The sequence below is a fragment of the Nycticebus coucang genome, chromosome 21 (assembly GCF_027406575.1).
Source record: "Nycticebus coucang isolate mNycCou1 chromosome 21, mNycCou1.pri, whole genome shotgun sequence".
NCBI lineage: Eukaryota > Metazoa > Chordata > Mammalia > Primates > Lorisidae > Nycticebus > Nycticebus coucang.
In genome coordinates this window covers 11,053,100-11,070,495 of record NC_069800.1, presented here as the reverse complement: position 1 = coordinate 11,070,495, position 17,396 = coordinate 11,053,100, and the positions used below count along the sequence as shown (strand labels likewise).

The 17,396-nt window shown below is 41.5% G+C and overlaps 1 protein-coding gene across 2 annotated transcripts in view; it reads right to left on the bottom strand.

Moving 5' to 3' along the window:
• NAPB (NSF attachment protein beta) overlaps positions 1–17,396 on the bottom strand; it is a 63,805-nt gene that overhangs the window by 22,416 nt on the left and 23,993 nt on the right. The window contains exons 3-7 of one of the 2 annotated variants that reach the window (XM_053573613.1): positions 17,008–17,124; positions 14,956–15,002; positions 14,738–14,815; positions 765–820; positions 520–604 (exon numbers count right to left, since the gene is read on the bottom strand). In XM_053573613.1, coding sequence (XP_053429588.1) covers positions 520–604; positions 765–820; positions 14,738–14,815; positions 14,956–15,002; positions 17,008–17,124 — 383 coding nt within the window. The remainder of the gene's footprint in view (positions 1–519; positions 605–764; positions 821–14,737; positions 14,816–14,955; positions 15,003–17,007; positions 17,125–17,396) is intronic. The other variant, XM_053573615.1, reaches the window with a different exon arrangement.

Sequence of the window (17,396 nt, the reverse complement as noted above, 5' to 3'; positions counted from 1 at the left end):
CTTGAGGGCAGGCCCAACGGTTCTGCTCCCGTCACAACCAGCTCTTAGCCAACTGCCTACCAAAGAGCACCCCACATGTCCACCAGTTGGTGAATGGGTAAGCTGCAGAGTATCACCCAGACAGGAAAGCAGTAAAGCACTGGTGGGAGTTACAACTTGGATGATGTTGAAAGCAAGACACTGAGTGAAAGAGACCAGTTATGTCTGACTCTGTACACCGTGACGGTTCACAACAGGCAATCTACAGAGACAGAAAGCAGGCTGTGCTTTCTGGGGACTGGGAGGATGGGAGGAGGGGTACCAGGTTTCATCGCTGGGTAGTGATGAAAATGTTCTAGAATTAGGTAATGGCAATGGTTAGACAACTTTGTGAATATACCAAAAACAAATGAATTGTACTCATTAAAAGGATGAATAACCTGGTGTGTGAATTGTATCTCAAGGTAAAAGATTAACTAAGTTTAATTTTAAAAAATAATTCATAGCAACTTTTCTCTGGGTAGACACCAGTGTCCTTACCTGCTCATAGATCTCAATGGCTTTCTGGTACTGCTCGAGCTGGGCGGCATATGCTGCCACCTTCAGCAGACACTTGTTGGCTGAGCTGAAATCAAGAACCAGAGCAGAGTAAATAACAGACTAACAGAGAAATGAAAGATGTGCACATGGCCCCAGTATACCTTCATTTGGCATAAATAACACTCACAGACTGTACAAAAGACCTCAAACCCCCATTAAACTCTATTAAAAAAAATAATACTTGCCTATTGGATTCTTCTCCTTTGTAATAATCAGCAGATTGTTCGTAATGCGCAATAGCCTGAAAATACATGCATATTTTATTCAGGAACAATTCACTTATACAGTTGCTTTAAAAACTACACGTGCATAGATGTTTTTCCTATGAATAAACCTATTCCAGCAGCAAACTCTTTACAACCGGCCAACTTCATTTAAGGAACACAATAAAACAGGTATCTCTGGAAGCCTCTTGGTCCAGAGGCTTGCTGTCCACCAAAAATCTGTTCTTCCCTCACCTATGGCGAATGCCCAGCTACCCTATGTACCCAACTTCTACTGCGCTTAGGGCAGCCTGTGACTCATTCTCTCCATGAAAGGGAAACAGATATGCTGTGGGCCCTGGCCAGGCTCAGGTGTACATCTTACTTCAAATCCTTCTCCAGGCCTTTTCCAGTCCTCATGAGCTAAAATGGCAAAGACAAAGTCCTGTGACATTGAAAGCCATAAACTGAAGATGGCAGAACTCTGTCAGCCTGGTTCCCAAGGGCAGACTGTATCCCCAACCCCAGCGTCCCCACACTGTAACCTCATAATAGCTACACTGAATTGCTATTTTAGAGGAATAACGAGGCCTGTTATTTGTCAGACCTACTACCTGCAGCACAGACTACCCTCACTTGTACCCAAAGTGTCATCTAGTGAGGGTACTGGCAGCAAGCTGAAATGTGTGGCAGCCAGTCCAGAAATAAAGGCCTTGTAAGACTGGACAAACCAATGGTTTCCATACTCCAAGTTATGAGATAACTCTAAACGGTGCTTTGAACCAAGAGTGTGGCAGACTTGTTAACAAGTCAGACAAATACTTTAGGCTTTGTAGGCCATCCAATCTGTGTTACAATGAGCTCTCTGGTTGCAGCACGAAGGCAGGCAGCCACAGGTGACGCATACAAGAAGTGTGGCTGTGTTTCAATAAGACAACGAAATTTCAATTTCATATAATTTTGATGTGTCAAAGAATGTTTTTCTCCCAATGATTAAAAAATATTTAAAAATCCTTAGCTTTTAGACACACAGAAACAGGCGGAGGGTACGCAGACTCCTGCCTTCTCTTTCAAAGCTTTCCCAAATGAGGGAGCTAGTGCAACATGAAAATCAGATTGAAGGTGCTGCCTTCCCACTCAAGCCCATTAGTTCAATGGCTTCAAGGCAGGTCCTAATGAGCTGAGAAAAACAAATGAAACCAAACAAGCTAGAGAAGTACTCTAGAAAACCACTTTGGCCATTGTCACTGGCACAGGGACCACCCTGCAGATGGTGGACGGTTAAGAAACCCTACAGGGTAGAAATGGCGAATCCAGCATCAGCCTGGCTCTGCAGAGCACCCAACCACTCTGGTCCCCAAACATCGGGCCTTTTAGGAGCTGGGCCTCAGAGCTCCAACCCCCTCCCGCCCCCACCCCCACCCCCGTCTGTGGAAAAATTGTCTCACATGAAACTCATGAACTGGGTCACACTGCAGGAGGTGAGCAGTATCACAGCCACTGCTTATGTCCCGCCTAACCCTGCCCCCACACTTCATGGAAAAACTTTCTCACATGAAACCAGTCCCTGGTGCCAAAAAGGTTGAGGATTGCTGCCCTAAAACATTCACTTTGAGCAAGTCTATGAAAAACAGATCCTTCTACTGCATTCAAATGATATTTTAGGTCTACTGTTTCACCCACTTAATCTACCCCAACCAACATGCTCCCCAAAGACATATATAGCCTCTCAGAATTATTTATAAGAGAAAAAATGACAACAATTTAAAGTAGTTAAATATAATGGGCCAGTGGGGTGTGATTAAAGGTAATGGATGGAAAGTATTCATATGGAAAATTCATCATGAAATATTAAATTAAAAATACAGCTATAAAGGAATATGTACATTAGGGTCCTCTTTTTGCAAATGTATCATCATACATAGAAACCATCGAGAAGAAAATGTTCCTCTGAACACTTCTCAGAGCTGTCAGGTACATGCACAAGTGGGATTCCCCAATGTCGCTGCGTCTCCTCCCCTACACCATGAGCTCTGTGAGGGCAGGCCCGACCATTCTGCTCCTGTCACACCCAGCTTTTAGCCAACTGCTTACCATAGAGCACTCATGCAATAAACAGACGTAAGCAGATAAACACAAACTGCATGGAAAATGAACGTCCCACATTAAATACAGCCAATATCTTTATTAATTTGGAATACCCAAGAAAGAAATGCTTTTCAGTGAATTTTTATTAACCAAAAAGAAGCTGCTTTGAAGTGGCCTCTTTCTCTAAGTGTTTGGCCCTTTTCCCACAGTCATGCATGGGGAAGGCATGAGAAACTGCATCTCACCTTTCTGTAAAGAGTATAGAGGCACAGAGTGGAGAGAGTGAGTAGGCTGTGTCTGGCTCCTACTCTCACAGCCACTGTGGTACATTGAGCTCTATGGAGACAGCGCTGGGGCAAGTGAGAGCTGGACGGGCACGGGGCGACTCTGTGCCTCGCTGAGGAAAAATAACTAAACATGGGCAAAGGAGATCCTAAGAAGCCAAGAGGCAAAATGTCATCACATGCATTCTTTGTGCAAACTTGTCAGGAGGAGCACAAGAAGAAGCACCCAGAAGCTTCAGTCAACGTCTCAGAGTTTTCTAAGAAGTGCTCAGAGAGGGGGAAGACCATGTCTGCTAAAAAGAAAGGAAAATCTGAAGATATGGCAAAGGCGGACAAGGCCCATTATGAAAGAGAAATGAAAACCTATATCCCTCCTAAAGGGGAAACAAAGAGAAGTTCAAGGATCCCATTGCACCCAAGAGGCCTCCTTCGGCCTTTTTTTTGTTCTGATCTGAGTATCGCCCCAAAATCAAGGAGAACATCCTGGCCTACGCACTGGTGATGCTGCAAAGAAGCTGGGAGAGATGTGGAATAACACTGCTGCAGATGACAGGCAGCCTTATGAAAAGAAGGCTACAAGACTTTACATCCTTCGTATTAACCTGGATGGACGTGGAAGACATTATTCTTAGTAAAGCATCACAAGAATGGAGAAGCATGAATCCTATGTACTCAATCTTGATATGAGGACAATTAATGACAATTAAGGTTACGGGGGGGGAAGCAGAAAGAGGGATGGAGGGAGGGGGGTGGGGTCTTAGTGTGTGTCACACCTTCTGGGGACAAGACATGATTGCAAGAGGGACTTTACCTAACAAATGCAATCAGTGTAACTGGCTTATTGTACCCTCAATGAATCCCCAACAATAAAAAAAAAGAAAATAAAAAAAAAAAAGAAGGCTACAGTTCTCAACCCTGCGGGGGTTTGAGAAATCAGAGAGGCCTCCAGTCTCCATCTCACACAGCTATAACAGCATTAGGATTAACATCTCATACCCCAGAAGATCACCTGTTGCCCAGATAATATTTAGCATAAGATATATATACTACTCTGGTTTTGTTTTTTTTTATTTCTATTTTGACATTTTCCCTCTAGTTTTTTCTTTTTTTTTTTCTTTAGTTTCTTCCCTTTTCTAGTTTAAATATAATTTTCCATGGTTGCCCTCTTTAATAATAAAGACTTCATTTTTGCTAGTATTTCTGCCCATATTATTTGGTTCCCCCCCCCCAATTTTATCCCATAAGGTTTAAAATTATTTGGTTTGGTTTGCTTTGATTTATAGTATTTTGGTCTTTCCTCTCTATTTGGTGAAGGTGGGGTACTGTGTCTGCTCAGACTGACAAAGAGCTTGCTGCAGACCTCAAGGGAACCACCCAACCCAGCACCCCCCAGAGGTTGGGGGTTTTTAAGGTTGGGTCAAAGTACCCTGCTGTACACCTTTATTACTCCTGTCTCCCTCTTTCTGTGCCTCTCTTATTTTTGTCAACATTCCCTTTTACTCACCCCCCCACCCGCTTCCTCTTTTTTCTTTTTTTAAAATCTTCTTTCCCTTCTTGCTCTTCAATCTTCTCATCCTTTTAGTCCTGTACCAAAAGGACTCATCGAAATCTTAGGCCAGAGGCACAGTAATTTAAAGAGCAAGAGGAAGTGAAAAAAAAATTGGGCAAGGAAACAGATAAAAGAAAACACTCATGAGGAAGAATCAGCCAAAAAATCCTGGCAACATGAAAATCCAATTCAGAGCAACTCCTCCCAAGGGACCATGAAGTAGCTACTGTAGAGGATTCTACCTATAAAGAAATGTTAGAAATGACAGAAAGGGAATTTAGAATTTAGAATAAAACAACGAAGGAAATTGCTGAGAAACTGGAAAATAACCAAAAAGAAATCCAAAACAGAATCAAATAAGAGATGAACGATATGAAGAATATAGAAAGGATATAGCAGAGCTGAAGGAACTGAAGCAGTCAATCAGGGAACTTAAAGATGCAAAAGAAAGTATCAGCAACAGGTTAGACCATGCAGAAGAAAGAATTTCGGAGGTAGACGACAAAGCTCTTGAGATAACTCAGTAAAAGAGGCAGAAAAGAAGAGAGAGAAAGCAGAACATTCACTGTCAGAATTATGGGACTTTATGAAGCTTTCAGACATATGTTATAGGTATCCCAGAAGGGGAAGAATAATGCCCCAGAGGAATGGAAGCCATATTAGAGAATATTATAAATGAAAAATTCCCAAATATCACCAAAGATTCTGGCACACTCCTTTCAGGGGGATATTGGACCTCAGGTTGCCTAAACTCTAACAGAGCTTTTCCAAGACACATTGTGATGAACCTGTCCAAAGAAAAGATTCTGCAAGCTGCCAGGCGTAAGCACCAATCGACATACAGGGGCAAATCCATCAGGGTGACTGCAGACTTCTCTAATGAAACTTTTCAAGGCAGAAGACAATGGTTATCTACCTTTAATCTACTTAAACAGAACAATTTCTAACTCAGAATTCCATATCCTGCTAAGCTAAGGTTTAAAATTGACAGAGAAATCAAATCTTTCACTGATATGCAAACATTAAGGAAATTTGCCACAAGACCAGCCCTATAAGAAATAATTAAACCTGTCCTGCACACTGACCATCACAATGGACCACCAGCAAAGCAAGCACTCAGAAATTAAAGGACACAACCTAGCTTCCACAATGATGCAAATGATAAAACTAAGCAATGGACTTTCATAAAATAAGACGAACAGTACGCTACCACACCTATCAATTATCTCAATAAATGTTAATGGCTTGAATTCCCCACTGAAGAGGCATAGATCGACTGATTAGATTAAAAAGCACAAGCCATCCATTTTGCTGTCGGCAGGAAACACACCTAGCCTCAAAAGACAAATTAAAACTCAGAATTAAGGGTCGGAAGACAATTTTTCAGGCAAACGGAATGCAGAAGAAAAGAGAGCTTGCTGTTTTATTTTCAGATACATGTGGATTTAAAGCAACTGAAGTCAAAAAAGACAAAGATGGTCACTTCATATTGGTCAAGGGAAAAACGTAAGATGACATTTCAATTCTAAATATTTACGCACCCAACTTAAATGCTCCCAGATTCTTGAAACAGACCTTACTCAGTCTGAGCAATACAATATCCTATAACACCATAATAACAGGGGACTTTAAAACTCCTCTTACAGAGGTGGACAGATCCTCTAAACAGAAATTAAAGATATAAGGGACTTAAATGAGACCCTAGAACTGATAGACGCATATAGAACCCTCCATTCCAAAGCTAAAGAATATACATTCTTTTCATCGGCCCATGGAACATTCTCCAAAATTGATCATATCTTAAGACACAAGACAAACCTCAATGGAATCAAAAGAATTGAAATTTTACCATGTATTTTCTCAGACCACAAGGTATTAAAGGTAGAACTTCACTCCAACAAAAACGTTCAACCCCACAGAAAGACATGGAAATTAAACAACCTTATGATGAATGACAGTTGGGTGCAGGAAGAAATAAAAGAGGACATCATTAACTTCCTTAAGCATAACAGCAATGAAGACACAAGCTACCAAAACCTGTGGGATACTGCGAAAGCAGTCCTGAGAGGAAAATTTATCGCTTTAGATGCCTACATTCGAAAAACAGAAAGACAGTGAGTGCATCAACAAACTCACCAGCCATCTTATGGAATTGGAAAAAGAAGAACAATCTAAGCCTAAACCCAGCAGAAGAAAAGAAATATCCAAAATTAAATCAGAGATTAATGAAATTGAAAACAAAACAATCATTCAGAAAATTAATGAAACAAGGAGTTAGTTTTTTGAAAAAAGAAATAAAATAGATAAACCTTTGGCCCGACTAACTAGAAATAGAAAAGTAAAATCTCGGGCGGTGCCTGTGGCTCAGTCGGTAAGGCGCCAGCCACATATACCGAGGGTGGCGGGTTCAAACCCGGCCCCGGCCAAACTGCAACCAAAAAATAGCTGGGCGTTGTGGCGGGCACCTGTAGTCCCAGCTACTCGGGAGGCTGAGGCAAGAGAATCGCTTAAGCCCAGGAGTTGGAGGTTGCTGTGAGTTATGTGAGGCCACGGCACTCTACCAAGGGCCATAAAGTGAAACTCTTGTCTCTACAAAAAAAAAAAAAAAAGAAAGAAAAGTAAAATCTCTAGTAACCTCAATCAGAAATGATAAAATAACAACTGATGCCACAGAGATATAAGATGATCTCTGAATACTACAAGAAACTCTATGCCCAGAAATTTGACAATGTGAAGGAAATGGATCAGTATTTGGAATCACATTCTCTCCCTAGACTTAGCCAGGAAGAAACAGATCTCCTGAACAGACCAATTTCAAGCATTGAGATCAAAGAAGCAATACAAAAATCTCCCCAATAAAAAAATGCCCTGGTCCCGATGGCTTCACACCTGAATTCTATCCAACCTTCAATGAAGAACTTATTCCCATACAGCAGAAATTATTCCAAAAAAATTGAGGAGAAAGGAATCTTTCCCAACATGTTCTACAAAGCAAACATCACCCTAATACCAAAACCAGGAAAAGACCTAACTATAAAGGAGAACTTCAGACCAATTTCACTAATGAATACAGATGCAAAAATTATCAACAAAATCCTAGCCAAAAGATTACAGCTTATCATAAAAAAGTCATGATCAAGTAGGTTTAACACACGCAAGTCCATGAATGTTAGTCACTGTATCAAAAGAAGCAAAAACAAAGAGCACATGATCCTCTCAATAGATGCAGAAAAAGCATTCAATAAAAACCAGCATCCTTTTCTAATTAGAACACTGAGAGCATAGGCATAGGTGGCACATTTCTTAAACTGATCAAAGTTATCTATGAGAAATCCACAGCTAATATGTTTACTGAATGAAGTAAAACTGAAAGCTTTTCCACTTAGAACTGGAACCAGACAAGGTTGTCGTCTGTCACCATTACTATTCAACATAGTGCTAGAAGTTCTTGCCAATACAATCAGGCAAGAGAAGGAAATAAAGGGAATCCATATGGGACCAGTGGAGGTCAAACTCTCCCTTCTTTGCTGACAATATGATCTTATACCTAGAGAACCCCAAAGACTCAACTACAAGTCTCCTGGAAGTCATCAAAAAATACAGTAATATCTCAGGGTATAAAAATCAATGTCCAGAAGTCAGTAGCCTTTGTATACGCCAGTAACAGAAAAGATGAGAGGCTAATTAAGGACATCTCCCTTCACCATAGCTTCAATGAAAATGAAATACCTAGGAATATACCTAACAAAAGAGGTGAAGGACCTCTATAGAGAAAATTATGAAACCCTAAGAATAGAAATTGCAGAGAATATTAACAAATGGAAGAATATACCATGCTCATGGCTGGGAAGAATCAACATTGTTAAAATGTCTATACTTCCCAAAGCAATCTACCGATTCAATGCCATCCCTATTAAAATACCAACATCATACGTTCAAGACTTGGAAAAAATAACTCTTCGTTTTGTATGGAACCAGGAAAAAAAACAAAAAAACGTACAGCTCAGCCTACCAGACTTTAGGCTGTATTACAAAGCCCTACTGGTCAAAACAGCATGGTACTGGCACAAAAATGAGACATAGACATGTGGAATGGAATAGAAAACCAGGAAATGAAACTAACATCTTACAGCCACCTAATCTTCAATAAACCAAAGAAGAACATACACTGGGGGAATGAATCCCTATTCCATAAATGGTGCTGGGAGAACTGGATATCCACATGTAAAAGACTGAAACTGGACCCACACCTTACTCCACTCACAAAAATTGATTCAAGATGGATAAAAGACTTAAATTTAAGGCACAAAACAATAAAAATCCTCAAAGAAAGCATAGGAAAAACACTGGAAGATTTCGCCTGGGGAAAAGGTTTTACGAAGAAGACTGCCATGGCAATTGCAACAAAAGAAATAAACAAATAGGACTTAATTAAACTGAAAAACTTCTGTACAGCTAAGGAGACAACAACCAAAGCAAATAGACAACCTACATAATGGGAAAGGATTTTGCATATTTTGAATCAGACAACTAGGATCTATAGAGAACTCAAATTAATCCACATGAAAAAAGACAACAATCCCATATATCAATGGGCAAGAAATATGAATAGAACCTTCTCTAAAGAAGACAGATGAATAGCTAGCAAACATGAAAAAATGCTCATCGTCCCTATTAGAGAAATGCAAATCAAAACCACCCTGAGGGCAGCGCCAGTGGTTCAAAGGAGTAGGGCGCTGCCCCTATATGCTGGAGGGTGGTGGGTTCAAACGCAGCCCTGGCCAAAAAAAACTGCAAAACAAACAAAAAACCACCCTGAGATATCATCTAACCCCAGCGAGAATGGCCCACATCACAAAATCTCAAAACGCCACATGCTGGCGTGGATGTGGAGAGAAGGGAACACTTTTGCACTGCTGGTGGGACTGCAAACTAATACAATCTCCTGGGAGGAAGTATGGAGAACCCTCAAAGCACTCAAGCTAGACCTCCCATTTGATCCTGCAATCCCATTACTGGGCATCTACCCAGAAGGAAAAAAATCCTTTTATCATAAGGACCCTTGTACTAGACTGTTTATTGCAGCTCAATTTACAATCGCCAAAATGTGGAAACAGCCTAAATGCCCACCAACCCAGGAATGGATTAACAAGCTGTGGTATATGTATACCATGGAATACTATTCAGCCATTAAAAAAAATGGAGACTTTACATCCTTCGTATTAACCTGGATGGACGTGGAAGATATTATTCTTAGTAAAGCATCACAAGAATGGAGAAGCATGAATCCTATGTACTCAATTTTGATATGAGGACAATTAATGACAATTAAGGTCACGGCGGGGGTGGGGGAAGAAGAGAGCAGAGAGAGAAAGAAGGAGGGAGGGGTAGAGAAAGGAAGAGCAGAGAGAGGGAAGGAGGGAGGGGGTGGGGTCTTGGAGTGTGACACACCTTTTGGGTGCAAGACACAATTATAAGAGGGACTTTACCTAACAAATGTAATTAGTATAACCTGTATCTTGTACCCTCAATGAATCCCCAACAATAAAAAAAAAAAAAAAGAAAAAAATAGTGTATAGAGGCAGAGAATTTTGATTCCCCATCTTTTTTTTTTTTTTTTTGAGACAGTCTCACCTTGTTGCCCTGGATAGAGTGCCAGTGGCGTCACAGCTCACAGTAACCTCAAACTCCTGGGCTTAAGCAATTCTCTTGCCTCAGCTTCCCAAGTAGCTGGGACTACAGGTGCCCGCCACAATGCCCGGCTATTTTTTTTTTTTTTGGTTGTAATTGTCATTGTTGTTTGGCAAGCCTGGGCTAGATTTGAAACTGCCAGCTCTGGTGTATGTGGCTAGCACCCTAGCCGCTGAACTACAAGCACCAAGCCACTTAGTTCTTTATGAGACAGAGTCTTGCTTATTGCCCTGGGTAGAATGATGTGGCCTCACAGCTCACAGTAACCTCAAACTCTTGGGCTCAAGTGATTCTCTTGCCTCAGCTTCCCGAGTAGCTGGGACTACAGGCGCCCACCACAACACCCAGCTATTTTTTTGTTGCAGTTGTCATTGTTGTTTAGCAGGCCCAGGCCGGGTTTGAACCCACCAGCCTTGGTCCATGTGGCTGGTGCCCTAACCACTGGGTTATGGGCACCAGGCCCCCATCTTTCTAGTTTTTAAAGCACCAGAACTTGATTAATAAGGTTAGGTCGAACCATATGTCACTGCTATATTTTTAAGAGCCAAAAGTTGATAATTTGGTTTAACTCGATATTTATTAAATAATGGCACTGCTCATCAAAATGTTAGAAAAGTAAACTACAGCTACACTTATCATAGTAAAAGAAAAACTTTAAGCCTCATTTTCAATAATGCTAACTAAACTAGTCATCAAATTTCGTAATTTTCCCATGTTTTGTCAGAGACTGGCCTTGCAAGAAAAGTACACCCACTGGTTTAACAGAAAAGTTGTCACAGAAAAGAGAATGGTCACAGGTTATCACCAGATGTTTACATATAATTTGGAATTTTAACAAGGAGCAAGCAGACCCTTACACAACACAAATCAGCTCACTCTATCTGACAATTTCAAGGACTACAATAATATCAAAAGCAGAAACACCACCAACACCACACGGAAGAAATACAGACACTGACACCAGCTTATGATCCTCTTATCTAAGCAGACTGCCAACAGGGTCACAATACTCTACTCCTTCTTGGGGAACCTGGGTGAGAGGTACGAAGTTGGAGAATACACGGGGTACTCAGATGAGAAACCAGGGCCAATGACCACATTGTCAGTACCTCAAGAGAATGCAACTTCCAGAGTTCAAGCTTCAGAGTCAGGTGAAAGAGCCTTCAGCAGCCTTACATTGGGATCAATTCTTTTACAAAACACCCCTCGGCAGAACCTACCATGAACCTGCCACATACCCCTACTTATCTTATGCTACATCTAACAGCATTAAAGAAGGGTCTCCCAGGGATGAGACAGAAATGAGCCACAATTCCTCTGACTCATTTAAAAGACCACTGAAATGAAATCACACGTAGTGTGAATAAGATGGAATCAGTCAGGCTGGGACAGACATGACACAGCTGGTCTGCTCAGCTTAGGTCCTAAGTGACCTTCACTTCCAGTCTCCTGTTCTTGTTACTTTGTAAATTTAGTTCTCACCCTAAAAATGCCCATCTTGAATAGTTTAGAAAACTGACTTTTAATTGGAAATATTATATAGTAAGTCACCGAGTTATTCTGATTATTATTTAAAATAAGAGTTAATGTGGTCTTTCCTTTAGGATTAAATTAGGAAATCAACTTTTAAATTAGAAGTGCTGTAATAGTCAATGAGTTACACTTATTATTATTTAAAATAAGAGTTAATGTGGTCTTTGCTTTGAATCTTTATGTATTAAATTGTAACTCTGAAAATGGAAGAATAGAACAGTCTTAGAGAGGCTACTCTCACTGTTCTCCAGAATCCATGGCCTTCTGACAAGTCAAGTTTAGTGAACTATCCCCGTCTCTGCATATCGGCTGACAGCAACAGGCGGCTGGACCCTCTTTGGCCAGTAACATAAAGGGGAACCATTTATTATTTAATTCAGTGTTTTGCTTGATGAAGTAAAACTAGTAAATAAATTCATAAAATGTCAAATTTCACTGTCCACTAATCAAAATTTGTGGCACTGGGCAGCAATACTAAAGGGGAAGAAATTCATTTGTAACAAACCACACAGAAGTGTGCCCCAGGTCATTATCCACCCTCAACTTCACCAAGACCCACGTGGTGGAGCAGTTGCCTGAGACCATGCCCTAGTGGCAGAAAAGGCACTGTACTGCGGGCTCCTGTGCATCGCTATGTACTGCGGGCTCCTGTGCACCGCTGTGTACTGCGGACTCCTGTGCACCATGGGCTCCTGCATCCAGAATGCTCCTCTGATGCCTGGCGGAGGAAGCTGGTGCGGGTGCCTCTGCTGGCAAAAGCGCTCCACACACAATGCTTGTCCTACAAGACTCATTCAACCTCCATAAATGTACTGCGCCCACCTCAGACACCCTGACCCATGAGTTCCCCCTCTTGCCCCATCATCCATCCCACCCCAAGGAACAAGAGAGCCCAGGTCCAGCTCTGTCGCCTTCCTTCAGAACCACAGACAACCCTTCAAGCAGACATCTCATATGCACATGCCAACGTGTGGGTGGCTTGGACTTGATGAAGCAGTTCGGAAGGTATCCTCAGAAAAGCATGGCAATACATACATGTGTATATATATATATATTTAGATAGTCTCACTTGGTCATCCTCGGTAGAGTGCTATGGCGTCTTAGCTCACAGCAACCTCAAACTCTTGGGCTTAAGCGATCTTCTTGTCTCAGCCTTCCAAGTAGCTGGGACTACGGGTACCCACCACAATGCCTGGCTCTTTTTAGAGATGGGGGGTGTCTCATGCTGGCTCAGGCTGGTCTTGAACCTGTGAGCTCAGGCAATCCACCCACCTTGGCCTCCCAAGTGCTGGGATTATAGTCATGAACCACTACATACATATTTTTTTAAATAGCCAAATAATAAAATTTATGTAATAAGCATAAGCAAATTTTATGCTAAATAACCAAAATGTAGCAGTGAGCATGAAGTTAGAGGGGAGCACTAACAATGCCAGTTCAACTTGAACACTGCCTAAGGGATGCTTCCCTGAACCAAGAAGATTCTATCTGCTATGGCAGAGACAGTTACTTGTTTATTCAACAATTATTTATTTAGTGCCTAGTACATCCCAGAGTTTTGGGCTCTTGAGATACATCAGCAAAACAGAGGGAAACCCTTCTATAGACACAGGTGCCCATTCTAGGGGAGGGTGAGGGACAAATATCAGGAATGAGAAGCAGGTATGTCCCCGGATGGTGCCAGGTGACAACCGCTCTGCAGCAAGAGGAAAAGGCACAGGGAGCTGCGTGTGGGGTTTGGTCTGTAGGTTTCAGTGTTAACTAGGTGGTCCGACAGGCCTCATGGAAAAGGTGATAAATGTGCAAAAACTGGAGGACATGGGAAAGCTGACCATGAAGACTTGAAGGACATGTGGGGAAGAGGTCTGCAGACGGAGGCAACAGCAGTGCAAAGGTCCTGCACTTACTTAGCACATTTGAGAAGAGCAAGGCGGCTAGGGTGGCTGAAGCAGGTCACGTCAGGGGAGGACAGTAAAAGGAGAGAAGACAGGTCACATGGGTACAGGGGCATTAGGCTGGAAGTTGAGGAGAGTCCAGAGGGGCCATGAAGGCTACGCAAGGCTGGCTGTCCCTCTGAGGAAAGCAGGTGCCAACAAATGGTGATGCGCTGTGGAGAAACACATCTGACACGCTGCCTACCAGGGACACTCTGGGTGGGGGCAGCAGGGAATAGAAGGCGGGGGACTAGTTAGGAGGCTCCTGCAGGATTAAGCCCAAGCTGAAAGACAAAGAAATAGTGAGAAGTGCTGAGACTTGGGAGCAGGCAGGACAGTGCCGACAAAAACTGCTCACAAGGTGGACACAGAGAAACAGAGAAGGGCGATTTTGGAGAGAACACGGTGGGGACTGGAAAGGGGAATGCTTAAGAATCCACACTAGGGGCAAACTGGAGACAGTCACTGGCTATAAGAAGGGAAGTCAGGAGGCTGGCAGATCAGAAATGTGGAGCTCCTGAAGAGGACTAGGCTGCTCAGATCTGCGAGCTGATGGATGACAGACACTACTGACAGATGTGATGGCAGGTGAGTGCAGAGGTGACCTTAAGATTCTTTCCCAGGGTACTCAGTGATAGAGCTGAGGATTCTTTTGGTAGTATTAATATTCTGACATGAATCAAAGAGAGCTCTCATGTCCTACATGTTCCCTCCAATAAAACAGCCCATCTACTCACCCAGCCAGGGCCTAAAAATCTTCCATGCAAAGCCATCTACGATCACACTGCATCACTCATGCTTGAAGGGGGCAGAAGAGAGCTCTCCAGTCAACTCGTCCACCTGCTTCACTGGTGAGGAACTATACCCATTGCTCACCTTCTCAATGTCCACAAGCTCAGTCTCATAGATCTCTGCAATAGTGATATGGTGCTTGGCTGCGATAGTAAACCTTCCCTGCAGGTGAGGAAAAAAATTAGTCACTCACCCAGTTTACCTATTTGAATGCCAATCAGTTGGGGAACAGAAAAATAAATGAACTCAACTTGAAGGCATCTCAAGGATTCCACCCCACAGCCGCTCAAGCTCTGTCTTACCATGTCTGTGTAAATGTCGATGGCTGCATTTAAGCAGTTGATAGCCTCTGAAGCGTAGGCATTTAAGAAAAACAATGAAAAATCCATTCAGTCAAAGAGGGTTCAGGTGAGCCTGTCTTCCAGGCGGTATTAGGATGTTAATAAGGTACAATCTGGGGCAGAGGGTGCGCAGGTTAGTTAGTGAGAACCAAACGAATCATGCTCAAGCCCAGAGTTGTGGTCAGCATGGCTTTGTTCCCAGCAGCTACAGTGTCATTTAGGGAACTGTAGCTGGAGTAACGTGGGCTCAGTTTCTCTTCACCTTAAAGTGAAGACTCCATCCATGTGGAATACTGTATCATAAAGAACATAAAACCATGCAGGTTATCACCAACACTGATACCTTTTGTCTACTACAACATAAATGTAAACATATTCATTAATACCACATATATACACTAATTTTGGAAGAGGGTATCATGTCACAGGAACAATCGCTTTAATAGATTCTACTCTTGGGGCCAAAATCAAAAGCTCTTTGAAATGCCTGTTCAGACGACTCTTAAGTGAACAGTTTTTATAATGTTCAAAGATGCTAACTTAGGGTATACTAAGATAGCTGCAAAAGAAAAAAAATTGAACAGAGGATAATGCTAATAAGTTGTATTAATTTTCTAAACTAATGAGCCAAAAAACTTCCCCTATAATAAAATGGTGGTATTTATAATGGTGGATTATAGTTGACAGCTCCAAGGTTATTGCTTTTTGTTTAAAAAGAGGCAGCAAAGGGGAAAGGCCTAACTGAACAATTAGAACAGTAAATAGATTAATAAATTACAGCAATTTCTCTCTAACCTACATGAAAAAATGTGGATTCATTGTTACAGCTTTAAAAACACAGAAACACTAAAAAAAAGCCTATCTAAAATCCTAATCAAACCCACTTGCTAGTTTTCTTTGATGCCATTTTTCCTTCAATTTTTTTCTTTGTTTTTAGAGCTAGACTCTGTCACCCTGGTTAGATTGCAGTGGCATCAACATATCTCACTACAACCTCAAACCCCTGACCTCAAGCAATACTCCCTCTTTGGCCTCCCAGAATGCTACAATTGCAGGAGTAAGCCACCATGCCCAGCCCTTCCAATGCTTTTAAAAATACATTCCTAAGTGCATAAGCTTTTTTTCTGAAATTGAGATTATGCAATATCCAGTCTGCCAGCCTTGTGCAGTTCTTTAATTACCATGTGAACATTTATCAGATCACTGAAGATTCTTTGAAACCAGGGATTTAATGCTCACACTGTATCCTAAAGCACTGCTGCGCTGTAATGTTGCCATTCTACTCTGCTCATTTACACTGTGTCCAGGTTTCACTTTTAGAAATAAACTGTGATTAATCTTTATACAAAATTCCTTAAAGAAATCTTATTTTCTTATGATGTATTTGTAAAAGTTGGGATTTGTATGTTAAACAAAATGAACTGCCAAAAGACAAAAAGGGGACTCAAAGCTCTCTTTGCACATGTGTGGGAGGGAAGAAAATACTTTTAATTGCTAAGTACACTCTTCAATCTAAAAAAAAAATAACATTTGCAAAATGTTTAAATAACCAATTTCATTCTTTCCTCAAATACTTTGAAAAACACTTAAAAAATGGATACTGTATGAATAAGAGATTTTTTTAACCATCAGATATAATCTCCCATTTAACTAAATCTTAAAACTGATTATGTATTTAGATGAGATCATTAGTTTATTATGATCAATATATTTTCATAAAATTAAGATACAAAAATGCTTATATAAAATTAAAGGTAATTTCCAAAAAATTCTCTAAAATTCAACATAAATGGAATTTGAGAAAACTAAACAGCCAGGGAAATTTTAACATATTTTCTACTTATAAAAGCTCCTAAATGATTAAAGAGAAAAATTCCTAAAGTCACCAAAATTTCTTTATTATTCCAAAATATCAGGACACAAAAATACCAACATTGATCAACATTGACCTTGAAGCTGAACGACAAGCTGGCTAGTTAACCAGAGACAGACGTGCTGCCCAGCCCACCTCACCTTGCGGGTCTGCTTTTTTGTAAGCATTCCCAGCATCCACAAAGCTGGTTGCGGAGTCATGTTTGCTCTGAAGCTGCATGTGAAGCTTGGCTGCCTGACAAAATGCATTTCCTGCAGCTGAGGAAAAAGATACCACGATTAAACAAAGAGGAACAAGTCCACCCACAGAAGAGCCCACATTGTTTAAAGTGCTAGACCTACCCAGAAAAGCTATATCCCAGTCAGCAGGACATGTAAATATGGTCAAGTGCATCTCAGGTACATACAAAAATAACCAGAATTAAGCCAAACAGAAATGAAAGTTTCTCCGCTTCGGCCCCAGGAGACCTCCTGAAGTGCCCCTGAGCTCTCCAAGCCTCCCTTCTCTGGCCACCACTCCATAGCAGTAT